We start from the raw sequence: 27,755 nt of genomic DNA on the forward strand, positions 1-27,755 counted from the left end.
AATTTTGTTTTGAGCTGGGTAGTAGAACCTAAGTTTACCTTGTGAGCTGGGAGCTGCATGGGGCATTTTCAGACTTGGTTTGATTGGTAACTGAGGTGTTACCTGTGTCTTAGTCCCACCCAACCACCCCTAGGTAAACTCCTTTTATATAGGGCAATCAAGGGACAAGTATCGTTATTATACTTAATTGGTCAATCCTAATTCTTGTTATTCCCTCTCATAGTTCACCTTTTCACACTTGTGAATCACATCATTATGACCTTCATTCAGTGCAATATATGTTCTGCTTTAATCCTAAGGCAAACTATCTGGAACCTTAGAGCTTGTCCTATCTGTCTCCAAATATCAGTCTTGAAAGAAGAGATCAACAAACTCAAGAAGGAATTAACTACAAATAAAGAAGCGTCCAGGATTACTCATTTCCCAGCTAATTTACCACCACCACTGCCTCAGAGAATGAAACATCAGAGGAATAGATGGGTCACGTAGACTAAGATCTGTGACACAGAAACACTCGCCCTTCCAAGCTTTGCCCCTGTCAAATTCTTTTGCAGCGTTGCATCATTATGATAGTGAAAAAAGAAGTACTGTGGTAGAACCAGAGGCAATGAAAATAGCACAACCCCAGAAACATCCCCCAACTAATGACAGAGTTGTGAAAAGCAGAAAATTATTACTGCTCGGAGACTCCATTATCAGAGGCATTAACTTAGGAGCACAGTTCCGGGGTTCCAACGTAGTGAAATGTCTTCCAGGATCTTCAGCTACAAGATGTACAGACCAAATACTGAAAGTGATCCGAGAAGAGAGCGAGGCTTCTAACGCTGATGTTCTAATTCACCTGGGGACAAATGACCTGGCCAACAAATAGCAAGTTTACAGCACAGAGAGCGTTCCAGAAGTTTGAGGAGGGACTGAAATCTTTGGTTCATACTGTGGCTTTTTCTGAAGTAATTCCTGCGTTGGGGAGGGGAGAGGAAAGTATGCAAAACAGAGGAATTCAATAAGTGGCTTGAGTCTTGGTGTAAAGAAGAAGGTTTCAGATAATAGGCGAATGAGGTACTACATGGAAAAAATAACAGGCTGTACCTGTAATGATGGGCTGCATCTTTCTGTGATGGGAAAAAGGATCCTTGGGGAGAAATTCAGACAGTATGTTTCTAGACATTTAAACTAGAGGGTGGGGATGACAAAAGGAAACGGGATTTCGGAAAGTCACCCTCAGAATAAACATGATGGCAGAGGGAAAGGTCATGTAAATAAAAAAAAAACACACAAACTCACTAAGCACATGGAAAGCTATGTGCACAAATGCTCGTAGTCTAAGTAAAAAGGTTCAAGACTTGCAAGCCCTGATGTTTGAAGAAAACTTGGATATTGTTGCTATTACGGAGACGTGGTTCAACGATTCTCATGAATGGGATGTGACCGTACTGGGCTATAATCTTTTTAGGAAGGATAGAGAGGGCCAAAGAGGTGGAGTGGCTCTGTATGTGAGAGAGAATATCAGAGCGGCTGAAATGCGGGGAACCTGGGGAAGAGAAGAAGCTTTATGGATCATTCTGGAAAGAGAAGACGGAACCTGTATCCACACGGGAGTTATCTACAGACCTCCTGCGCAAATGGAGAAGTTAGACAAGGTTCTGATAGAAGATATTCAAAAGATTGGTATGAAAGGGGAGGTGCTACTGTTGGGAGATTTCAATTTGTCTGACGTGGATTGGAACGTCCCATCTGCGGAATCGGAAAGAAGTAGGGAGATTGTGGATGCCTGTCAAAGTGCCTTGCTCAGACAAATGGTGACGGAATCCACAAGGGAAGGGTCGATGCTGAGGTGCTACTGTTGGGAGATTTCAATTTGTCTGACGAGGATTGGAACGTCCCATCTGTGGAATCGGAAAGAAGTAGGGAGATTGTGGATGCCTGCCAAAGTGCCTTGCTCAGACAAATGGTGACGGAACCCACAAGGGAAGGGTCGATGCTGGATCTAATGCTTACTAATGGAGGTAGTGTTTCCGATATCTGCGTGGGTGCCCACCTATGTAATAGTGATCATCACACTGTATGGTTTCATATAAGGGCCAAGGCGGACGCACAAAACTCGAAAGTACTGGATTTCAGACGTACTGATTTTGATAAAATGGGGGAATACCTGAAGAAGGAGCTGTTGGCGTGGGAAGGCGTAGGAGAAGTGGAAAAACAGTGGTCCACGCTAAAAGCTGCTATAAATATGGTGACTGATCTTTTTGTGAGGAAAGTAAACAAAAACAAGAGAAGTAGGAAGCCTATATGGTTCTCCAAACAATGAGCTAAAAAATAAGAGCAAAAGAGGATTTGTTCAAGAAATACAAAAGAACGCAACGAGAGGATCACAGAAAAGATTATCGGATTAAACTGAAAGAAGCGAAGAGGGAAATATGGCTAGCGAAAGCGCGAGCGGAAGAAAAAATGACTAAAGTTGTAAAGAGAGATGACAAGACTTTTTTCAGATATATTGGAGAAAGGAGAAGAGATAGGAATGGAATTGCGAGCCTGAAAGATAATGAGAATGGCTATGTGGAGAGTGATGAAGATAAAGCGAACATGCTAAACAATTATTTCTCTTCGATGTTCATGGAGGAAAATCATGGAGAAGGACCGCAGTTGGCTGCCGAGGGAACGTCTGGTAATGGAGTGGATACTGCGCCGTTTACGGAAGAAAGAGTTTATAAACAGCTGGAGAATCTGAAGGTGAACAAAGCTATGGGGCCGGATGGGATACATCTCAGGATACTGAAGGAGCTCAGAGAGGTCCTGGCGGAACCTCTTAAAGATTTATTTAATAGATCTTTAGAGACGGGAGAAGTTCCATGAGATTGGAAACAAGCGGATATGGTCCTGCTTCACAAAAGTGGAGACAGGGAAGAAGTGGGAAACTACAAACCGGTAAGTCTCACGTCGGTGGTAGGAAAAATAAAGGAGTCGCTGCTGAAAGAAAGGATAGTTAACTTTCTAGAAACCGATGGGTTACAGGACCTGAGTCAACATGGCTTTACCAAAGGAAAATCTTGCCAAACGAATCTTATTGACTTTGACTGGAAGACCAAAGAACTGGATGAAGGACGTGCGTTAGATGTAATCTACTTGGACTTCAGCAAAGCCTTTGATACGGTCCCCCACAGAAGACTCGTGAATAAGCTGAAAGGGTTGAACTTAGGACCAAAAGTGGTGAACTGGATAAGAAACTGGTTGACCGACAGGTGGCAGAGGGTGGTGGTAAATGGAATCCGCTTGGAGGAAAGGAAGGTGAGCAGTGGAGTTCCTCAGAGGTCAGTGTTGGGGCCTATTCTGTTTAATATATTTGTGGGAGATATTGCTGAAGGGTTGGAAGGAAAGGTGTGCCTTTTTGCGGATGACATGAAAATAGCCAATAGACTGGATACCCTGGAGGGAGTAGAAAATATGAGAAGGCATCTCCGAACATTAGAAGATTGGTAGAGGGTCTGGCAGTTAAAATTTAATATACTACTCAAAAATCTAGGTGACCTATAAAAATCGGTTTCTAATGTCAAATTGAAAAACTAGTACAGAAACCACACTTAAAGATCAATAAACATTAAGAAAAATTGTGCATATTTGTGAAAACGAAAAATAAAAACTTTTATATAAAATATTTGATTGTGCTCAGTTTTTTTGGTGTATAGCAGTGAACTGACAGTTCAAATCATGTATGAACACCACATGTACATCATTGCACATCCCCCATCCTAGCCATAGTACAGAATAGATGAGTAGTATGCAAACATCTAATACTCTATCTATGAGAATTATTTTATAACAGCCACTTAGCTTGGGTCAGGTTTGTGCATGTCCAAAGAAATCTTCTTTAATTACTGTAATAATGCTATAATTGCTGAATAGGATCTTCAGTTCTTTTGCTGATGTTGAGATGCATAAATAGATATCTGGTTTAATATATTAGTCCTAGTCTGTTCAGTTTTTTGTCTTGTCAGCATTTTTGCTGTTCTGCTTCCTGCCTTGTCAAACCATCCATAAATAGTTTCATGGCATTTCAGCTGGCTCAGTCACTGATCCTTCTGTTCACACAACCACCCCAGGACTCTGCCTCATTAATTACTGTCTGTAGCCTAGAACTGTTGTCCTGCAAATTAACAATATTGAGCTCCAGAATAATTTGTTTCATGAAGCTAAATCTTCATTTCTAAGTCTTTAGAGTGGTGTTCTCACAAGCTATACTTTTCTGATTTGTTTTTCTTTTTAATCAAATTGTTTGCAGTACAGCAAAATTAAGAAACTGCTGGCATTTAGCCCATTAAAAAGTTAGAGAAACATAGGCTTGTGTTTGAGATGTACAGGTCCCCTTGCTGATTGATAAGCCAGTTGCATCTTCTCTATGACATATCTGCCAGCACAATTTGACAGGGGGGACCATAACACAGGCACCACACCTGGGTGGAACAAACACCCTGAACCCATGGATTCAGTACTCTCATATTGATTTTTTTTCAGATCGATATTCAAAGAGATTTAACCAGCCAGAAATAGTTCCTGGCTGGTTAAATCGCCAGTTCGGGGCCAACTGGTCATTTTTAGTGGCACTTAACCAGTTAGTGCCGCTAGACATAAGAGTAGCCATACTGGGCCAGACCAATGGTCCATGTAGCCCAGTATCCTGTTTCCAACAGTGGCCAATCCAGGTCACAAGTACCTGGCAGAAACCCAAATTGTGGCAACATTCCATGCTACCAATCCCAGGGCAAGCAGTGGCTTCCCCCATGTCTGTCTCAATAGCAGACTATGGATTTTTTTTTCCAGGAATTTGTCCAAACCTTTTTTAAACCCAGATACACTAACCGCTGTTACTACATCCTCTAGCAAAGAGTTCCAGAGTTTAACTATTCATTGAGTGAAAACATATTTCCTCCTATTTGTTTTAAAAGTATTAGTGGTTAGTTCTGAACTGAAAACCAGCTTTTTTGTCAGTGCTCTAGATGCAGAATTGGCACTTTGCCAGTTAAGTGCTGATATTCAGCACTTAACTGGCCATGGTCGCCGCATAAATAGGACTGCATAAAAGTCAGTCCTGTCTTTATGCAGAGGACCACCAGCTGAATATGGAGCCCTTTGTTGTATAGTGGACCTAACAGATCAGTAGGGCTGAGGGATACCCCAGAGGCCGATGTACAAACAGTTCAATTAGTCTGTGGCTAAAACATCTATCTCCCAAAACTTTCTCTCTCAATGCACACAGACTATTAAAGAGTCCCCGAAAGGCTGGCTTAGATGTTAATAGTATTAGGTAGGCAAACTAAAGTCAACGGCAAAAATGTGATTAGGAGACTGTTATTAATTCCCATTGATTGGGCTGTCCAATACTGTACAAATATATAAAAAGGAATGGGTAGTAAAATAATGTGGTAACCCCCCCCCCCTCCCTCCAGGAAAGGGGATTTTGAGAAACCAAAAGAAAAGAAGAAATCTCTGGTTGAATGATTTTGGAAGGCAGACTTATTCTCTCTGGCTGAGGTAAATTAAGAGAGAAAAAGAAGCTTTATAACTGACGTTCTGCTCTAGCAGCAGTTTGTGAGTGAAATTACTGCTCTACCTTGCAGAGTTATTCCCTTATTATACTTAACTCTGTGTACATTCTTATGCTGCACACGTTTGCCTGTTTGAAAATATAAGTGATATCAAGTAAAAATGCTAAACAATAAAGAACAATGTGCTTTGAGTGTACGCAGAACGACGGCTGAGCAGGGGAGGGGAAACACAGACTACCCAAATTGGCTTCAACTTTTGATATCATCCGGTCCCATCTACTGTTTTCAGTATTTGAAAACAGGAGATGGGACCGGATGAGGTCAACCTCTTTGCTCTCTAGTCCTGGGTGGGTGCCCTCCCCAAACATCCTGGTGGTCTAGTAGGGCAGGAAAGATCCTACTCTTTCCTGCCTGCTGTGCTGCCAGTGCCGTTGATCTGCTGCTCGCTCCTGCTTCCCGCTTTGTGTTTAAAATGACTGCCGAGAGCTTGAAGTTTCAGTCAGCAGCCATTTTAAAGACAAAGTGAGAGGTGGGAGCGAGTAGCAGCTGGCAGCACAGTGGGCAGGAAAGAGTGGAGTCTTTCCTGCCTGCCCCACTAGACAACCACTACTGAGGTATGTTTGGGGAGGCGAGGGGAGGACGGTGACCGACAGTGACACTGAGGCCGACACTAGTACCACACGGGATCCCTCCCAATCCCCAGTGGGATTCTCTAATCCCCACGATGATGTGTCCTTGGGCACCTGCCTTCGCACTGGCTCCTTCTCCCTCCTGCCCCTGCCTAGACCCTGACTCACAATTAGACTGGCACTGCTGCGCTGTCGGTTTGCGCTAATGCACACTTTCTTCTCCTATCTGGTGCTGGGTCCCCATCCTGATGATCTGTTCTCTGATAGAGAGTTCAGAAAATCAGGCGGGGAGTGGGGAACCGTGGCGCCACCAGCCAACAACATGATCATTTCCAAGGTGAAAATAGCAAGCAATGCTAAAAAAAAAAAAAAAAATCGCATGCAAATGAGCTGCTTGTAAAAAAACAGGGAGCAGCTCCATAGGGAAGAAGCCAGTTGCTAAGCTGCACATGCACAGAACAGTCAATTGCTAAGCATAGCTTCTCTGCGCATGCTCAGTGTGCTGCCCATGGCTTTCATACACGTATACAAGCTGCATGTATGAAAGCCGTTGGTATGGTTTTTTTTTCTCTTCATGATTTTTCAAAGTAAAGCTCTGGCATACTGTTTTGTTCCAGGCTGCCCCAGCTCCCCACCTGTCCCTGCCGCGAGACAACCGCCCTGCAAGTACCTTTTTGCGATCTGACTCATGTCATCCCCCTACTACTGCTTCATGGCTCTTCTCCCCTCCAATACTGCTGCAGAGTCAGCTTTAACAGTCACTGGTTTCCTTCTTTTATCTCTTTTGCTTGTCCTTAGCTGCCGGCTCAGGTGAGGGAGGGTGGGTTTTCGGGTAAAGACGGGACTGAAGGAAGGAGTGGGCTTGGGAAAACCACTGTCAGCAGCCCCATGTTGCTGCAATGTGCTGGGAGAGACCCTCCAGTCTGGATCGCAGCGCCGGTGTCTTTATAGTATCATACATAACTGTAGGCAGTTAGGCACATAAATGCAAGTATTCTATAACTCGCATATATAACTGCCCCTGACCCATCCATGTCCCTCCCAGGAACATGACCCCTTGCAGTTACGTATGTTGGAATTTGCTTGCATGGGTTATTTAATACCAACTAGTGGCAGTTACATGCATAGCTACTCATTACTGCCAATTAGCACCAGCACCAATTATTGTAATTGGTTGTTAATGCCAGTTGGCTCATTAATTACTCATAATTTGTGTGCACAACTTTGTATGCCAGTTGCAAAGTTGGGTGCGCAACTTTTATAGAATTAGGGGGTTAATCCCTTGAGTTGCAGACTTTTTCTGAATTCTAGTAGGTTCATTCACTGACATATTGATGATGTAAATTATGGATAAAACAACCTGTTCTGAGTCTGTTTACCAGTGGGATGAAACTAGATTGAATCAGGGCTGGGAGAACTAGAACTCTAAGCTGCCATATTGTATTTCACTCAGTAGCCAAATACCAATGTATTCTTTTGTAAGTTAGACACACAAGAAACAGAAGAACTGGCCTCCATGGGTCCCACACAGAATGAACAAAACAGTAGAGATGACCAAAAACAAGGGTCTCAAAACTTTATTAGATCTTCACCAAGACTCGACACGAATCATGTTTCGGCCTAAAAGGCCTGCATCGGGAAACTAAAAATAATATAATAACACTCAAATAAATCAAAGATTAAAAAATATATATGCATAAAATAAAATTATATATATGTATTTAAACAAATGAGACATCCAAATACAAAAGAAACTAGTAAACTCATGTAAGGGTTAAAAAACTATATATGGAGATGGATAAAGACCAAAAAAAACCTATATATCCCATAGATAGTAAACTCATACAAGGGTTAAAAATCTACATATGAAGATGGATAAGCAAAAGAACACTAAGAGCATTTATACCACCAGTGGTAAACATACAGTAAAATGAAATATATATTTGTATATATCTATCTATCTATATATGTGTGTGTGTGTGTGTGTGTGTGTGCAAACTACAGAAGGAGATCCCTACCTAGAAGATCAGTAGTCGACAAAGACCTAAATGTATGTTAGACACACTGATAGGCAACCTGCAAAGAGGATATATTTAAAAAATCAAATTAATATATCATGGAAAATGGTGAACGCAAAAGAGGAAGAAAAAAGAACGACAGTGACCAAACACAAACTAGTGAATAGCAAAGAATTCATAATATGCCGTGGAAATATAAACCAATGACATAAGTAATCGGTAAAAATAACAAACCCAGTGAAACACCTGAAAAGATGAATACAAATCCCCTTCCCCGAACATTAGAGATAATAATAATTAGAATACAACAGTAATAATTATAAGCACATAAGAAATGCAAAGCTCATTCAGATCAATGATTCCTTAAGCCCAGTGTCCTTTCTCTGACAGTGGCCATTCTGAGCTAATGGGGAAGTCCATTTATATTCACTGCCAGAAGTAAAAGATGGCAGTTCCCATGAAGCTGTAAGGCAAGTAGCTAGTAGTTTGGGCTCACTGAAGTTCTGCTCACAAGCAGTTTAATTCATAATAAGCTTAGATCCCAGCATGGTTTACTACCTTTAACATACATCGAGAGAATGACTGACTCTCTAGTCACTGGCTTATATTTTGGGAAACCTTACCTATTTCTCTTGCATATGGTTTCTGATAGGGGACAGCAGATTTTCTGCTTGTGGAACCTTGCCATATTATAACAGTACACATTTTGATGAGTCAACAGCAAAAAAAATTGTGTCTATAAAAATGCAGCACTGCAAATATTACACTGGGCCCTAGAACCCGAAAACACCTCCAAGTATGAAAACAGAAGAAACCAAACGACTACAGATCCATACACTGAAATTGCATGCTAGTAGAAACTATGCACACGTATAGAACACAGACCAAGCATTACCTAATATGGAATAAGGGACCACAAATTAGCAACAAAAACATGCAGACAAAATCTTTAGTGGATACTCCAAGAAACCAGATTGTGAGCAGGAGAACAATGAAGAAAATGCATTTCCTCCTTTACGGAGGAAAACCAAAACTGTAAGAAATGCACATTTCCAAAGCTAACATTCTTCAATCACTGAATTCTCAAAATAAAATACTTTTTTTGTACCTTTGCTACATCTGATCGTAGGTTGTTCATAATCTCTTTCTTCCACTTGTCTTCTCTTCCCTGGGTCTCTTCCATTTTTTGTTTCTTTTCTCTCCTTGTCTTCTTCCTTTCTTTATATCTATCTCTGAAAACAATTTGTATCTTTAATCTTTTATCTCTATTTGTCTCTTCTGCCTCTTTACATTTGTTGTTGGATTTTACTCCTTCTTACCTTCGCTCACTCTGCAGTCTTTAATCTCCCTCTTTCACTTTTCCCCTACTTACCTCCTTTCTGTCTCCTAGTCTCGCCTTTCGTGTCCTCTCATTTTGCCCTCTCTGTTATTCTTTTCCAAGTGTATTCATCGTTTCACCGAAGCTAAATCATGCCAAACGAATCTGATTGAATTCTGTGACTGGGTGACCAGAGAACTGGATTGAGAACATGCTCTAGATGTAATCTACTTAGATTTCAGCAAAGCCTTTGACATGGCTCCTCATAGGAGGCTCTTGAATAAACTTAATAGGCTGAAGTTAGGACCCAAAGTGGTGAACTGAACTGATTGATAGACACCGGAGGGTGGTGGTTAATGGAATTCACTCAGTGGAAGGAAAGGTGAGAGTACCTCAAGGATCGGTTCTGGGGCCGATTCTGTTCAATATATTTGTGAGCAATATTGCCGAAGGGTTAGAAGGTAAAGTTTGCCTTTTTGCGGATGATACCAATGTTTGTAACAGAGTGGACACCCCGGAGGGAGTGGAAAACATGAAAAAGGATCTGCAAAAGAAGAATGGTCTAATGTTTGGCAATTAAAATTCAATGCAAAGAAGTTCAAAGAAATCCAAGGGAGATGTATGCCTTAGGCGATAAGAGACTGATATGAACAGACAGGGAGAGGGATCTTGGGGTGATAGTATCTGAGGATCTGAAGGCGACAAAACAGTGTGACAAGGCAGTGGCCATAGCCAGAAGGATTATAGGCTGTATAGGGAGAGATGTAACCAGCAGAAGAAAGGAGGTGTTGATGCCCCTATGTAAGTCATTGGTGAGGCCCCACCTGGAGTATGGTGTTCAGTTTTTGAGGCTGTAGCTTGCTAAAGATGTAAGAAGACTTGAAGCGGTTCAGAGGAAGGTAATAGAAATGATGTGGGGCTTGTGCCAAAAGACATATGAGAAGAAACTGGGAGACCTGAATATGTATACCCTAGAGGAGGGACAGGGGAGATATGATACAGATGTTTAAATACTTGAAAGGAATTAATATAGAAACAAATCTTTTCCAGAGAAGGGAAAGTGTGGTAAAACTAGAAGACATGAATTGAGGTTGTGGGGTGATAGACTCGGGAGTAATGTCAGAAAATTCTTTTTAATGGAGCGGGTGGTTGATGCCTTGAATGCCCTCCAGAGGGAGGTGGTGAATAAAATAAGCTGTGGCAGAATTCAAAAAGGCGTGGGATGAATTCAGAGGATCTCTAAATAGAAAACGAATGATATAAAAAAAACCTAAAAGGGTTGCATATATAGATGGCAACTCTGGCAATATCAACTAAGGCTGGTGCTGAGCTGACTTGTACGGTCTGAGTCCTGCATATAGCATTCTGGTTGTAGGATAGGTTGGAGTGGGCTTTGACAGCAACTCCAGTAGTTGGAACATAAGGATAGAGCCGGGTGGACTAATACAGTCTATGTCCCAGAAACACCAAAGTAAGGCCATGATCAAGTATATAATTTCACGTTCATTGTTGATTTAATCTTGAATTGATAATGAATATGACTGTTGGGCAGACTGCATGGACCATTCAGGTCTTTATCCGCCATCACTTACTATGTTACCATTCTTTAGTCTCTCATCTCCATCCTCTGAATTCACTCTCTCTCCAGCACTTATCTATGTTTCTCTGTCTCTCATCTGCAACTCCTTTTCTGTCACTCATCTCTGCCTTCAGGCCCTTTCCTCTTTTACCCCTTACCCTGTAATGCACATGAATGTACATTCTATTTCATAGAACACTGTAGTTAATTTTAGCCCTTAAGTTAGCACTTTTGGGCCTAGGTTCCATAGTTCTTTCTGCAGAAGCTTTTGCTTGCACATTTGTTTCTATGGATGTTTTTGCTTCATGAAATTGGAGAAATTAAATCTTTAGATAATGCATATTGAAAAGCTCAATTATCCTGCCAACTGGACAGTCTCACGTTTTCTTATTAGAATTCCCTAAAATGGATATACTGGATACTGTTGCCATATGATCACTGTCACCCAGTCGAATTACTCTATTTGTGAACTGTAACCCATTTTTTAATAAGAGCTGTACACTTCTTCCTTTTGATTAAAAGATTTTCTTTTTTTTTTCTTTTCTAATTTATAGACTGGCCTTCATATTGCCTGTTACCAAGGTTATGTGGACATTGTAATAGCCTTAGCCCAATGCCCTCATGTTGATGTAAACTGGCAGGATAACGAAGGGAACACAGCCCTGATTACAGCTGCACAAGCAGGTAAGAATGTTCACTTTTCCTCATGGATTGCATATGATAACGACAAATGGAAAGTAAATCAAATCACAGTAGAATTACCAGTATTCCTGACTGATAAAGTATTTACTTATACCTTTTGGTCTGTTTGGAAGACCTGAAAACCCGAGGCAAAGTCCTGGCCAGAACTGATTATTGGTTATTATAAAATAAAATATTGTTGATTGGGAAATTGTATATGTTTTTGGGAGGGAGAAGGAATATAGGGGTCAGTATACAGTGTGACTTATCCCTTGGTAAAAGAGATTCCTATCCAAATATGTCCTGCTTACTGGGCCATACTTGATTTTTAGGGGCACTAACCCCAAATTGTGCCACTGAATATCCTGGAAGACCACCGCAGCACTATCTGGTTAGTGCCAAGTGCTCCAGGGGCAGAGTCATGGTGGACCCAGAAGTTATCCAGACACTTCTTATGTTCAATGCCAGTGCCCAGGTAACTAACCAGATAAGTAGAACAGCATGGAAGAGTGGCCTAGTGGTTAGTGCAGTGGGCTTTGATCCTGGTGCACTGGGTTTGATTCCCACATCAGCTCCTTGTGACTCTGGGCAAGTCACTTAACCCTCCATTGCCCCAAGTACAAAATAAGTACTAATATGTAATATGTAAATCACTTTGATTGTAACTACAGAAAGGTGTTATATCAAGTCTCATCCCCTTTTCGTTTCTTTTAAAATTCTGTGGTACCCAGATAACTTCCAAGCACCACCAAAGACATAAATGTTCAGTGCCAGTACTCAGATAAGGGCTGGCACTGAATATGTGGCCTAATTCAGCCTGTACTCAGTAGAAATGTAAGGGTTTCAATGAAATCAACCTGGTGTGGGTAAATCAACAGTTTCCAACAATTCCATCAGACTAAACAATATATAACCCAGCTAAAAAACTTTTTTTGTTATTTTTAAATTGCAGTGCTCAGTAGTGCTGTAGTGTCCTTTAGACCAAATGTCTCTGGATTGGAACTGCAGCAGTCTCACATCATAGCATATGCCCTCCCTTCTCACAGCATTAAACATTCTGTAAACCCCCTAGTCGTGGAGTAGGTAAATTTGAATAATGGAAGAAATAAATATATGAGTGTCACAGTTTTAAATAGGGTTCCCAAATAAACTCCACACAACCAAGGGATTTAGCAAGAAAAAAATATTAAAGGTTTTATTAAAGGGTAAAAGGGATAGAGGGTAAAGTAAATAGAAACACTTGTTGGTTATGTTTCTTAAATGTTGGTATCAATTTTTACAGGTTGATGGTATTAAATAAAATTAGTGCAAGATGTTAAATGCTTTGAAATAAGTTACAAAGGAAATAAAGGCAATAACAATTTTAAAACTACAATCACAGTCACCAAGAATCACAGTTATCAAGGATCACAGCTATCAAGACCCCAACTCCACATCTGCAGTAACCCAAAACATCCCACACATGTACACAGCGCTAATTAGTGTACTCAGATCTGATATATATATAGTTTTCAATTTGTGTGCACACAATAATATTACCGGTATATCAAATCTTCGCTAGCATCGCTGCTTCCTTGCGTTGGGTACCTTAGTCTTCTTCACTTCCACGCCTCCTCGGTTGGGGAGGTCAATCCACTGGTCCAGGGACTCCCGATACCTACTATTCTGACTCAAAAAAACTCAAAAAAGGAAAACCTTGACTTTCTGTGGAACTGGTGGACTAACTAACTTCAAATAAAACAGATAAGCAGGGGAAACTCCTATCTAACCCGCCCAAAACATGACCCCTTTTGTTTCGTTCTGTTATACAACCACCCCAAATCTCACTGATGGACGGCTACACTAACTCCCCTAGAGGCAGGCACTCACAGGACTCAAGGCTTAGGCATGGCAGCTGTTCCCCAAGGCAGGCTTTTGTCTGGATCCCCGGAGGCAGGCATAAAAAAAAACACAGTGTTCACTTTTAGTCTGGCCACTCAGTGCAGGGGGATGCCTCTTCTCTCTCTCTTTATGGATGCTCAAACCAGCAAGCTTCTGGGCTAGATCCCTCCTGAGGCAGGCACTCAAAAAGCACAGTTTCTTTTCTTGTCTGAGCACTCAGTGCAAGGGGGGGGCTGTCTCTCTGTCTCTTCTTGTGGGGCTGCTTCCCATAAGCCTCTTCTTTACAGGACAGTCTCACAGCCGGCTTTCTCCTCTCTGGACAGGCAAACACTCACACAGAGGGATGCCCTGGGGGGACTTCTGGGATTCAGGGGCCTCACCAAGCTGCTGTCTCTCTCTTCAGCTCTGCACTGCTCCCAACACACTCCAGACCCCCTTCTCTTTCCCCTCTGCTGCTCTCTCTGCCTGAGTGCCCGTATTTCTTCAGGACTCACCAGCTCTCTCTTCATCTGGAGCTCATCAGTGGGTCCTCTATCAGCCTGCAGCTGCCTCTTCTTGCCTTGATTAGATCTTATCCTCATCCAGCCTGCCCGAGCATGTCCCTCTGCATGAGTCTGATTTCTCCCCTCAAGCCATGCTTGCAATCTCCATTGTCTGCCGATTGCCTTCTTGTGCCTCTGCACTGTAAAACTTTTTTTCTTCTTTGTTCCACTCCTCCTGCCCCCTGGATTGGCTCAAAATTTGCGCCAATCTAAGGATCAGACTGCCTCCTGCCACCTCATTGGTCCAAATTCGTGCCTCTTAGCAGATCTTGGCTCCTATTGGCTATCTCACACACTGTCCCTCCCTTAGTTCCCAGCTTGCTTTGGGTACCTTAGCCAGCAAATCAGGAGCCTTGTACTGTGCTCTCAGACAGCCAATCGGGAGCTCTGTAACAAGTCTGCCCTTCTCTCACAGTTACAAACTGTTGAAACTTTATACACACACATCTAGCAGCCATGAACATCTGAGTTCTTTGTACAACAGTGCTGGAGCATTTTAAACACTCTAAACATTCTAACAAAAGGTGCTAGCATTGTTGCTGGCTCTCTGCTTGTCCTCTGTGTCTCCCTGCTCTCTGCAAGATGCCCCCTCCCCAGGAAAGAGGGGGGGGACAAGGTAAAGGCTTCTTTTCTTCTCTATATTTACAATTCCCTGCCGGGGAAAACAAAGGTGTTATACTGATGACACTTACCTTAGCTGTTTGTCCACCAGTGCTCTGTCTGCAGTGCCTCCAGAGCTCCCCTGATTACTGCCTAGTGATTAAAACAACAGGCTCTCTGTCTTTATCCCCTACAGCACTACTCAGCACTGCAATTTAAAAATAACAAAAAAAGTTTTTTAGCTGGGTTATATATTGTTTAGTCTGGTGGAATTGTTGAAAACTAATTCAGCCTGTGCCAGGCAAGATTTGAAAAAAAACAAACAAACAAACAATACCTTCCACTGGCAGAATATCAAACAGAGAGATTATTTTCAAGATGTAATTTGCAAAAGAAGCAGAAGACACAGGCCTTCAAAGCAGTTAGAACTTAATCATGATGGAATGGTCTGTTTAATTATGTTGCTTAAAATTATACTGGATAATTTTCAGCAATTGTAATTATCAATTGTATGCAGTGCATTTTTTCTAGTAAAAAAGGTGCCGGTACTCAAATGCCAGGTCACCCTTCAGAGGTTGGGTGATCATTGAGGGACCCACCCCACAATAGCCAGGCCGCCCGCAACCAGTCATAGAATCTATGACAAGGCAGAATTGGTGTGTAGGGCCCGAGCTCTTTCATTACAGCTTGGAGGCCATAGGTCAGTTTTAGCAGACAATGGAAAAGGTGCCAGTACTCAGTACCCCCAAGTACCCCCTCAAAAAAAACTCTGATTATATGTTTAGTCTTCATTAACATGCATCTTTGCTATTTAAGCCTTTATGACAACCTCTCTCAAGGAAGTCTGACCTCCCTATTTTGCCAGTATCCTTTGAAGATACATCTGTTCAAGCCATGCACTCCTGAGTGCTATCAACTTTCACCCATTAACTTGTTTAAAAGCTGCTTCCTCTAAGGGACACTCAATGAAGTTACATGGTAATACCTTTTAAATAAATAGGAAGAGGGATTCAAGCTGGTGTCAGAATAGGATATGATGAAGGAATTTCCTTCTTTGATTTAAAGTTTTCTTCTTACATTGTACTTTAGTTGAACTTTTGCTTAAACGTAGAGGAAAACAAAGGGTTTTTCCTCCTGCTCCCTCTGCTACTTCCTCGTCATGATTGTGGCCATGCCCTTATGTTCAGACCTACTGTTTCTCTGTATCTAGCTCTGTGATCTCTCCAGTCTGCCTTTTTTTCCTGTTGTTGTTCTTCCTGTTAGCCAAGCCTCACTTTGGTCTCCCTGCTTCTGCTTCATTTCCTACTTGTGACATCATCAGCCTACTCCTTTATAAGGACCCAGGGAGCTTTCCTGCGTTGCCTTTGCAACAGGTCTATTTTCTTTTTCTTGTTGTACTCAGGGGCGTATCTGCGTGGGGCCTCAGGGGCCTGGGCCCCCGCAGATTTCGCCCTGGACCCCCCTACCGCTGCCAACCCTCCCCCTCCGTTGCTCGCCTACCTTCGCTGGCGGGGGACCCCAACCCCCGCCAGCCGAGGTCCGCGTCCTCCTGCCGCTGCCGGCTGCCTTTGGTCCTTTAATTCTTCCATTGAAGCTGGCGCCGACGAAAGTTTCTTTTGAGTCTGACGTCGCTGCACGTTGTACGTGCAGGACGTCAGACTCAGAAATTGTTTCTGAGTCTGACGTCCTGCACGTACAACGTGCAACGTGCAGCGACGTCAGATTCAAAAGAAACTTTTTCGTCGGCGCCAGCTTCAATGGAAGAATGAAAGGACCAAAGGCAGCCGGCAGCGGCAGGAGGACGCGGACCTCGGCTGGCGGGGGTTGGGGTCCCCCGCCAGCGAAGGTAGGCGAGCAACGGAGGGGGAGGGTTAGCAATGGCAGCGGCTGGGGGGAGGGGGATCGGCAATGGCGGCGGCGGCGGCGGCGGGGGGGGGGGCTATAATGTGCCCCCCCTCTCTGGCCCTGGCCCCCCCTACCGCCGCAGTTCAGATACGCCCCTGGTTGTACTGTTGTTTGATTCTGAGGGGAACTGGTCTTCTTGTTAGTCTGTGTCTCTGGGCACAGCCCTGAGCCCTGTGTGTGTGTGTTTGGGTTGTTCTGCTTTAAACCTGTATGGATTACTAGCCTGTTAACGTTACTTCCAAGCAAAGTCCTGTTTTGTTTCCTTGTGTGGTCAGACCATGGGAGTTAGCAGGGTTGCCTTCTGCGGTTGCCACTGAGTCCAGATATTCAATGCTGGGCCATTTCCGGTGACCGGCATTGAATATCCGGTTTATTTTTGGCCGGTTTCAACTTAACCAGCCAAATCAATATTCAGCGCTGGCCAGTTAGTTTTTAAACCAGTCGAAGATAAGCCTGCTATTTCAGAAGCCCAATTTGGCTGCCAAATTTTAGCTGGCGATGTGCTAAATATTAGTGAATAGCCAGCTATATCATGAGATATAGCTGGTTATCTGCTAAGCACTGACCATGAATATTCAGCGGGAGATAAACAGCTATCTCCCACTGAATATTGTCATATAGTCAGTTCACTACTTAACTGTCCAAGAGCCGTTCCTGACCGGTTACATAGTGCTGAATATCGGGCAGATAATGTAATAAATCCACCTAGCGTTTAAGTCTCCATGGGTGGTGATGGAGATATAAATGTTTCAACTTTTTTGGAGTCATCACAAGTGAAATCTCGGGAGATCTACTTTGTTAGTCTGTTTTGTCTACACAAAAAGGCTATATTGAGGCTTTATTATAGAAGTGGGAATGCTTTTTTTCATGGTGATAAATTCTCTGTTTTTCCTGATGTTTCCAAATGGACATAGCTCAGAAGGAAGAAGTGGAGGAGTGGCCTAGTGGTTAGAGCACCGGTCTTGCAATCCATAGGTAGCTGGTTCAAATCCCACTGTTGCTCCTTGTGATCTTGGGCAAGTCACTTTAACCCTCCATTGCCTCAGGTACAAACTTAGATTGTGAGCTCTCCTGGGACAGAGAAATATCCAGAGTACCTGAATGTAACTCACCTTGAGCTACTACTGAAAAAGGTGTGAGCAAAATATAAATAAATTGTATTGTCCATGTAAATGTTTTATTTCCTATCAGAATTTTAGATATATTTTTTATGAACCTGTGCAGTTACAGAATTTTCTTGAAAGTAAAGGTTTTTTGAGGACTCTCAGTAATCCCTCATGATTCCAGGTCCTTATTTTTATAAGTAACAGGGATTACTCTGATATTTTCTTTGTATATTACTTTTTTGTGTTTGTATCCAGCTTTCTGTGGATTTTCTATTTTTGGTTCCCCTCTCTCCCGTTCAGTGGACTGTACCATGTATTCTGTTTTTTCTCCTTTGTGCCTTTTATGGTTTTCATTTTTCAAAGTGTGTTCTTTGATGTACATCATATTATAATGAAAATATAAAAAAATAAATAGGAAGAAATATTTTTTCACTCAACCAAAAGCTAAGTTGTGGAACTCGTTGCTGGAGGATGTGGTTACAGCGGTTAGCATATTTGTGTTTTGGACAGGTTCCTGGAGGAAAATCCATAGTCTGGTATTGAGATAGACATAGGGAAGCCATTCTTGCCTTGGGATCAGTAGCATGGAATCTTACGACTATTTGGGATTCTGCCAGGTACTTGTGATCTGGATTAGCCACTGTTGGAAGCATTATACTGGGCTAGATGGATCATCGGTCTGACCCAGTACAGCTATTCTTGAAATTTAAAGAAGTCTTTATTAAGCAGTTAGAGACAATACTGAAACCAAGAATAGATCTGATATAAGTCATATAACTGAAAATAAACAGCAATAGAAATTCCAAAAGGGTACAAGTCGCAACAGCAGTTATCAATACACAACCTAGAAACTTTCATAATGTAGTAAAATTTTCAGAAAACAAAAACTCATCCCCCCCATAAAAACAAACCAAAAAAACAGCAACCCCATCTCATTACCCCTTAAGCTTCTGCAGACGGTATTTAAAATGAACATTTTGAAGTAAAAGGTTCCCAAACCTCCTCCCACTTAGATAAAGTGGTACCACTAATAGCCCTCAGTCTCTCCATTTCACAAATATACCATAGCTTATTTAACCACTTTGTCAAAGAAGGAACCTGAGGGGACATCCAAGAAGCAGCCAGTGTAACTCTAGCTGCCGACATGGCATGACAAACCAACAATGACTGAGGCATGGTTAGACCCGGAGGCTTACCCAGAAATAGAAAATATTCAGGTGACCACTTCATGGGTTTTGAAAGCCAACTCTGGAGTCTATATTGAATTGCTTTCCAAAAAGCATGCACCTTATCACAAGACCACTAGAGATGACCCATAGAACCCCTCTGACCACAACCCCTCCAACACAAAAGCAATAAAGTCAGAAACATATGATGTAAACGTACAGGAGTCAGATACTACTACTACTACTACTTAACATTTCTAAAGCGCTACTAGGGATACGCAGCGCTGTACAATTTAACATAGAAGGACAGTCCCTGCTCAAAGAGCTTACAATCTAAAGGACACGTGAACAGTCAGTCTGATAGGGGCAGTCAAATTAGGGCAGTCAGGATTTCCTGAAAGGTAAGAGTTAGGTGCCGAACGCAGCATTGAAGAGGTGAGTTTTAAGCAAAGACTTGAAGATAGGCAGGGAGGGGGCTTGGCGTAAGGGCTCGGGAAGGTTGTTCCAAGCATAGGGTGAGGCGAGGCAGAATGAGCGGAGCCTGGAGTTGACGGTGGTGGAGAAGGGTAATGAGAGGAGGGATTTGTCCTGTGAACGGAAGTTTCGGGTGGGAACATAAGGGGAGATGAGGGTAGAGAGGTAGTGAGGGGCAGCAGACTGAGTGCATTTGTAGGTAAGAAGGAGAAGCTTGAACTGAATGTGGTATCTGATTGGAAGCCAGTGAAGTGACCTGAGGAGAGGGGTGATATGAGTATATCGGTTCTGGCAGAATATAAGATGTGCAGCAGAGTTCTGAACAGATTGAAGGGGGGATAGGTGGCTAAGTGGGAGGCCGGTGAGGAGTAAGTTGCAGTAGTCAAGGCGAGAGGTAATGAGAGCGTGGACGAGAGTTCGGGTGGTGTGTTCAGAGAGGAAAGGGCGAATTTTGCTGAAAAGAAAAGGAGTTGAAACAGAAATCCTGAATGAAGCAGTTTCCATATGTGCCCATGCATCATCACCCATTGTGAACCCCAGTTCCCGCTGCCAATGCAAACGATGAGCAACAGGAGGCCGCAACTTATTACGCTGATACACATACAAACAAGAAATAAGACCCCACGAAGAACTTGAATCCTCACACAAATCCTCCAAAAAGAATCCCCCCTAGTCACCTGTTTCAGAATTGCCTTTGATGAAAGAAAATGTTGAACCTGGACATAAGCGAAACTATCCCGTGCAGAAATGGAAAAAGTATCCACAAGAAAATCAAATGGCACCAATTTGCCATTCTCAATAAACTGACCCAAAGTTTCCAATCCCGCAGAAAACCACTTAAGAAAAGTGCCCAGCCCTAGTCCTGGTGGAAAGAAGGGATTATGTAATACAGGAGATAGTCTTGAAAGCACCAGTCCAGGCTTATCAAATAAACCATCCCAATAATAAAAGGTAGTCGCTATAGAGGGACATAAATTACTATCCAAAGAATGGCTGTGCCGGGGAAGCCAAATCAAAGACCGCAACGGGTATGTGCCGAACAAAACCTGTTCTATCGCTATCCACCTCTTCTGTGGGTCGGCATGAAACCATTCGAAAGCTGCCGAAGCCTGAGCCACTCTATAATACCAAAAAACATTCGGGATTCCAAGACCACCCTTATTCCTATCACCATACAGCAGCAAACGGGAAAAACGAGGCCGTTTATTGGACCAGACAAAACTAAGAAACTAAGCAAACGATTCTGCAAACCAGAAAGAAACGCAAGAGGCAAGCGTAAAGGAAGAACCTGGAAAAGATACATCAAACGTGGCAACGCATTCATTTTTAAAGTACCAATCCTACCAAACCAAGAAAGATCAATTGAACCCCAACGGTCCAGATCTGTTTATATATCCCACAATAGAAGAGGGTAGTTAGTGGCATACAAAGCGGAGAAACTTGTAGTAAGGGAAATCCCCAGGTACCTAATGCCCCGAGACACCCACTTAAAAGAAAAATGAGACTGTAAAGACTGAAGAATACTGACGGTATTTTGAATAAATTGAGATGGTATAAACACAAAGAGATAAACAAATATATATATGTGTGTGTGTGGTTGGAAGATGAGGAAGTTGAGGATTAAATGTGACTGATCGCTACTTTATAAAAGAGCCCTCTTTCACCTTCTCACAGAATGAAAATACTCATTTGCAAACTCCTCTTCAGTGTGTCACCCAGTCTGCTCATTATCATTTTAGGAAATGCTTACTAGCTTAGCACGGGCTAAATGGCATTAGCGTAAGCTAATTTTTCTCTAAGGACAAGCAGTCCCAGTTGTATTCTGACATGTGGGTGATGTCATCGAACGAAGCCTGGTGTGGACGCTGACTAGCATATAGATGTTTCAAGAAAATTCTAGTAGCGTCCCACCACGCAAGCATGGGTGCTTTCCTGCCCAGCACACGAGCATGGGTATATAAGTACATAAGCATCGCCATGCTGGGACAGACCAAGGGTCCATCGAGCCCAGCACCCTGTCACCGACAGCTGCCAAAAGAACAAGCAATTTGTCCCGCCTATTCTAGAAATACTGTATTATTCCCTCATCCATTCAATAACATTCTATGGCTTTTTCCTCCAGGAAGCCGTCCAATCCTTTTTTGAAGTCCGCTAAGTTAACCGCCTTAACCACCTTTTCCGGCAGCGAATTCCAGAGTTTAACTACGCATTGAGTGAAGAAAAATTTCCTCCGATTCATTTTAAATTTACCACACTGCAGCTTCATCGCATGGAAAGCGTAAACAGATGCTCCACATTGACCCGTTCCATTTCACTCATTATCTTATAGACCTCTATCATATCTCCCCTCAGCCGCCTTTTCTCCAAACTGAAGAGCCCCAGCCTTTTCAGCCTATCCTGATAGGGAAGCTGTCCCATCCCCTGTATCATCTTTGTTGCCCTTCTCTGCACCTTTTCCAATTTCACTATGTCTTTTTTTGAGGTGCGGCAACCAGAATTGAACACAGTTCTCGAGGTGCGGTCGCACCATGGAGCGATACAACGGCAGAATAATATCCTCATTTTTGTTTTCAATCCCTTTCCTAATGATACCCAACATTCTATTTGCTTTCCTAGCCGCAGCAGCACATGGAGCAGAAGTTTTCAACGTATCATCAACAGTGACACCTAGATCCCTTTCTTGGTCCGTGACTCCCAACGCTGAACCTTGCATGATGTAGTTATAGTTTGGGTTCCTCTTTTCCACATGCATCACTTTGCACTTGTTCACATTAAACGTCATCTGTCATTTAGACGCCCAGTCTCCCAGTCTCGTAAGGTCCTCTTGTAGTTTTTCACAGAGTGGGGAGGACCTGTTTTCTCAGTCTCCCATCAGCACTTTTTTCCTCTGCATTTGCAGTGCCTTCCCGTTTCAGTATTTTTCCCTCTTTTGTCATTTTTGATTTAATTTTAATTTTTTATTTTCCCTCTTCGTGTTGTCAACTCTTCAATTTTTTTTTCTTTTTCACGGTTCAATAGGCCTACTTAGGCCTGAGCACTGACCTTGATTTGGCTCTGACCCTTTTTGTGGTCCAAAATTAAGGAATTTAATTTGGCCACAATTCTTTTCATGATATTGAAGAAGACCCCCAGTGATTTTAAGAGGTGCGCCCAACATAATCGGGTGATTTCGGTAACAAATCTGCACACTTGGTACATCGGGTGCCTTGGGCCTAACCATGATCCTAACTCCTATTCTCTCTGTTTGAAAATGCAATTGAAAATTCGTCAGCTCCAGCAGAAGAGACTTTTTGATTCTTCAAAGGCCAATCCATCGACATTGGCACCAGAAGCATTGACCTCGATGGTTACCTATTCGTCAGCTACCACTGGGAGTGCACTGGCATCAAGGAGGTCTCCACCTCCTTGACATCAGGCGATGATAGCCCCGGTACTGATCAGCATTGGACTTGACATCGAGGACGAGTATGGGTTCAACATCATCCTCATCAGCACCGAAGGACCATGATGCTCAGTGTCAGGGGAAGTTGAAGAAGCACAAGCATTGTTCCTCTTCTTTTTTTTTCCTTTCCAATACAATTACACAGAGAATAACTTTGTAAAGGATAAATACAGAATATCACATCATTACTAAGGATAAAGAAAATCTTACATATCTATTAAGTATTCTGTAATCAAAGTCCACATATCAGGGAGTCCAAGGAAGGAAAATCTAGGAGAAGATAAATACCTGGTACCAGAGAAAAGATGTGGCACCAAGCACTGTAACTAATAGAGCCGCTGTAAAGATGTAACCCATCTATGGGGTCAAGAGGTCACTGCACCTTTTCCCTCGAGAAAGAACTGTAATTGGGATGGTTCTGCTGCGTGACTCATTTTCCGCCAAAGTCCCTATGCTCATATTAGCTCTCTCCTTAAATCACTTTACTGACTCCCTATCCGTTTCCATATTCAATTCAAACTTCTCCTATTGACCTGTAAGTGCATTCACTCTGCTGCTCCCCAGTACCTTTGCACTCTTCTCTCTCCCTACACCCCCACTCGAGTACTCCGTTCTGTAGATAAATTCTCTTATCTGTCCCCTTCTCCTCTACTGCTAATTCAAGACTCTGTTCCTTTTATCTTGCTGCACCTCAAGCCTGGAATAGACTTCCCGAGCCTGTATGTCTAGCCCCGTCTTTGGCCGTTTTCAAGTTCAAACTCAAAGCCCACCTCTTTACCACTGCTTTTGACTTCTAACTCACTTGCCCTGTCCTTTTATCCTCACCTCTTTATTCCCTTACCCTTAATTGTTCTGTCTGTTTACCTGTCTTATCTAGATTGTAAACTTTTTGAGAAGGGACTTTCTTTTTGTATATGGTGTACAGTCAGTGGTGTGCTGGAGCAGCCGGTTGTTAAGTTTTTAAGAATTTTGGGAGCCGGTTGTTAAAGTAGGGCCCTCCATGGCTACTTTAACAACTGGCTCCGAAAATGTGGGCTTGGGCCCCCTGCTGAATTATCTTTTACTTTGCTGGTGGGGATGCTGAGCCCTGCCAGCCAAGTAAATAGACTACTGCTGCTCCCCGCTCCTTGTTTCCAGCTCTGGGCAGCAGGCTGGGACTTCTCGAGCATGTGAGAGAAGTTCCAGCATGCTGCTCAGAGCAAGACGTTGGGAGTGGTGGCTGTCCATTTATTGGCTGCCAGTAAAGGTATGCCTAGCATGCCCGCACGAAGGGAGGGAGGAGAGAGAGGCAAGTGTTGTTCCCCCCCCCGGCCACCCCTGGCCCTTCCAATTGCAGAGCTGGCAACATCCGGAGAAAGAGCCTGTTGTTAAAAATTTACCAGCACACCCCTGTGTACAGTGCTGCGTATGCCTTGTAGCGCTATAGAAATGATAAGTAGTAGTAGTTCAAAGAATACATATTTCACATTATTTAAAGAAATCATACATTTACATGGATAACACAACTGAAAAGTTGCACAAAGTGACAATACTTTAGAACAAAAAGAAAAAGAATTCTTCCTGCATATTTGAGTCCAACATGAAAGATCGGGAAAAATATTTTCCCACCCAAATAATTACAGTCCTTAAGTCTGAAGAAAAGTCGTAACAATGCTTCCTTGTCCTGCAGAAATACAAATGATACCAAAAGAGTAGCTCTAGAAATCACTTCCTCCACAGATGTCTCCAAAAGTTTAGATAAATTCAAATTCTCAAAAGAAATATTAGCTTGTCCAGGTTTTTCCAAAGAACTAGTGTGCTTTTTAGATGAAATAGGAATAAAATAAATTCTATTCAAGAGGGTAGAACACATTCCTGATATCCAAACAGTTATTTGAGGATTTTTAGAAATTCTCCTTAGGCATAGCTGTTAAAACCTGAGGGAAGTTCAACATTCTCAAGTTCAAACTTTTAATATAATTTTCAAAATTCTCTACCCTTCGATATAATATTATTTTATCCTCCAATAACAAAGTTTGTGTAGATTTCACCTGTTGAACTTGATTGCCCAGTGCCTCCATCTTCCCTTTCAGAACTGCATTGCTTTTTTCCAAAACCTGGAAATGACTTAGTATTGTTCTGTGTATAAAGTTGGTCCCATTTGGCCATTAAATGTACTCTGGGGCACTTAATACTTTGCTTAGCCCCCCCCCCCCCCCCCCCCCCCCCCCCAAAAAAAAAGAGAAAATATTCCATAATTCCCATTGCTGTCTTACTGGCAGGCTAAGATTTAAAATTTCAGATTTAGCCAGAGTCACTTTAAAGCCTGAAACCCTGTATTCAGCTTGCTCTCTCATTACCTCATGTAAGACATACTTTGTCCTTGTAAGAGCAAATAAGACATTATTCGCAAATAGCATAATTTTATAGCTCCCATTCCCCGATTTAACACCTATCTCGGTATTACCCCTGATTTTCTGAGCAAAGCAGGGAGGAGAGTGGATAACCCTGCCTCGTCCCCCTGCTTAAAACAATGAGCTCTGTGTAATGTCCATTCACTCTAAGGGAGGCTAAGAGACCCATGTGGAGCATTCTCACCCACTGCAAGCACTCCAACCCCAAGCTTTGAAGAGGAACTGCCAAGAGACCATGTCTAAAGCCTTTTCTATATCCATAGCTAACAAAAGTGCTGATTGTTGAATAGACTGTGCTTGTTTCCCTCTGATGAATCTCACTTGATCCTCACTGACCAGCTGTGTTATTAACTCCTGTAGTCTTTCTGCCAGAACTTTGGTCAGTATTTTATAGTCCACCTCATGGATAGAATAGGCCTATGACACTCACATTCTTAGTAACCCTAATAGGTAAGCCAGGGAAGGATCCACAAGAGATACTCTGGCCAGTCACATAGACCATGGCATCTCCTGTGTAATCCCCAGGGCATTATTTATTTATTTCACAGTTTTTATACTGCACTATCAAATGTTCTAGGTGATGTACAACCAAAACAAACAATAAAATAAAACAAGTACTTATCCACATATGCTCTTTCAGCAAAACAAACATCAATCACAGGCAAAACATATCTTAATATATAGTCCTCAAACTTCCAGTTCTGTACCAAAGGCATCCTGAAATAACAATTCCTACACCTGCTTTCAGTCACTTCCATAAGTTGGGGCTCTGCTGTTGGGTCTGCCAACAGGCTGTCATTGAACCAGTGCTTCTCTCCTATCCATATAGGTGCATGGTCAAACTATGGGCTCCTTTTACAAAGTGGTGCTGCTAATTAGCGGCACACTGAATGTAAAGAAGCCCATTCAATTCTCATGGGGTGCTTCACATTTAGCACATGCTATTCTATAGCGCCGCTTTGTAAAAGGAGCCCTTTGTAACCGACTCTGTCTGGACCTCATCTACCCCATCCAAAGCTTGCTCATTAACTAACCATAAATCAATTTGTGAATAAGATCTATGGACCTGTGAGTAGCATGAATAATCCCACACTAACAGGTGTTTCCATCTGTAGATATCTCACAAATTATAATAAGAAATGAAATGTTGCAACCCCTCTGCACCTTTATGTCCCTATCTCCTGTCATCCATGGAGCTGTCTAATTTGGGGTCAGGGATCACATTTCAGTCTCCCTTTATGATTAGGGTGTCCACCATAGCATCTATTAGAATTTCCTCCATATGGTCAAAGATTTACACCTAGCCCACATTTGGGGCATATATATTCCACAAAAATATAGGGAAAAACAGACCAACACTAAGAAATTAACAAATTTCTGTCATAAATATATATAATAGAATGCTTAGGCATGCCTAACATGAAATTTTATTAAACAAAAAAACAGAGTCTCCCGTCACTCAATTCTCAAAGACCCAATTGTGAGAATTTGGGGATCAAACAATCGCCAAACTGCTATGCTTATAAAATTATTTAAAAAAATTCTTTCAAAAAATGTTTTTATTTCAAATTTATGGAGATAAAAGCCTGGCTACAAGTAGCCTGGGCAAAAAAACAAAAACAAAACCCTCTATAGATACTACCCAGCATTCAATTATATAACCACTCAAAATAGTCTTAGAAAAACTGAAAAGTCTCAATTCAAAAATCATATTCCAAACTTAACACATTCAGTTCATATATGGGGGTCTTAGAGTACCAACAGAATATTTCCACAGTAACACTTCTCAGATCATACAAAACAGCATGACACTTATCTGGACTCCAAGACACAAACTCTGTCATGTCGTAGTGGCAGTTCACACAGTAGGTAGTTTATAGTTCTCCACTCTCAATATGGCAGTTATCTGAACTCTTCCTTATATAGTACAGCATTCCCCATAGTGTAATTCTCTCCCTGAACCAGCACGTTCATATCAGCTCTCTCTGTCTCAAAGTATTTTTTGTACTTGACAATTCAGTTCTTTAGATAGAAATATTTCTACCCCATTAGTTTTTTTATGAACCTTATTAGAGGCACAGTAAATGTCAAAAGGGACATTTTATATCAATGATCGCCCAAGAGCTAGCAATAGATGTGTTTCTTGTATAAACCCTATCATTGTTTTCAAACACTGCAGCTCCATAAACATAATTTGTCTTTTTTGAGGCAAATTTAGTCCATGCACTTTATTGGGATTTATTAACCACCTTTATGAACAGATAAAGGAAATTAATGTAATATCAACCATACCAAATTGGTCCATTCTCCAGAGCCAATACACAGTTACCTTTACAATTCAGCATCAGATTTATCCCAAATAGCAGAACTTGGACAAAGCATTCTTTCATACTACCCTCCCATGGCTCTGCCCACCACCCCCACTGTCTTTCCTACCACCCTCCCATTCTAGCCCCCACCTCCCCTCACCAACCAACCCCG

The 27,755-nt window shown here is 42.3% G+C and overlaps 1 protein-coding gene across 1 annotated transcript in view; it reads left to right on the forward strand.

Annotated features, from left to right (window-relative positions):
• ANKRD33B (ankyrin repeat domain 33B) overlaps nt 1–27,755 on the forward strand; it is a 104,529-nt gene that overhangs the window by 32,626 nt on the left and 44,148 nt on the right. The window contains exon 2 of the mRNA XM_030190068.1: nt 11,639–11,768. Coding sequence (XP_030045928.1) covers nt 11,639–11,768 — 130 coding nt within the window. The remainder of the gene's footprint in view (nt 1–11,638; nt 11,769–27,755) is intronic.

Source organism: Microcaecilia unicolor, chromosome 1 (assembly GCF_901765095.1).
Source record: "Microcaecilia unicolor chromosome 1, aMicUni1.1, whole genome shotgun sequence".
NCBI classification, from domain to species: domain Eukaryota; kingdom Metazoa; phylum Chordata; class Amphibia; order Gymnophiona; family Siphonopidae; genus Microcaecilia; species Microcaecilia unicolor.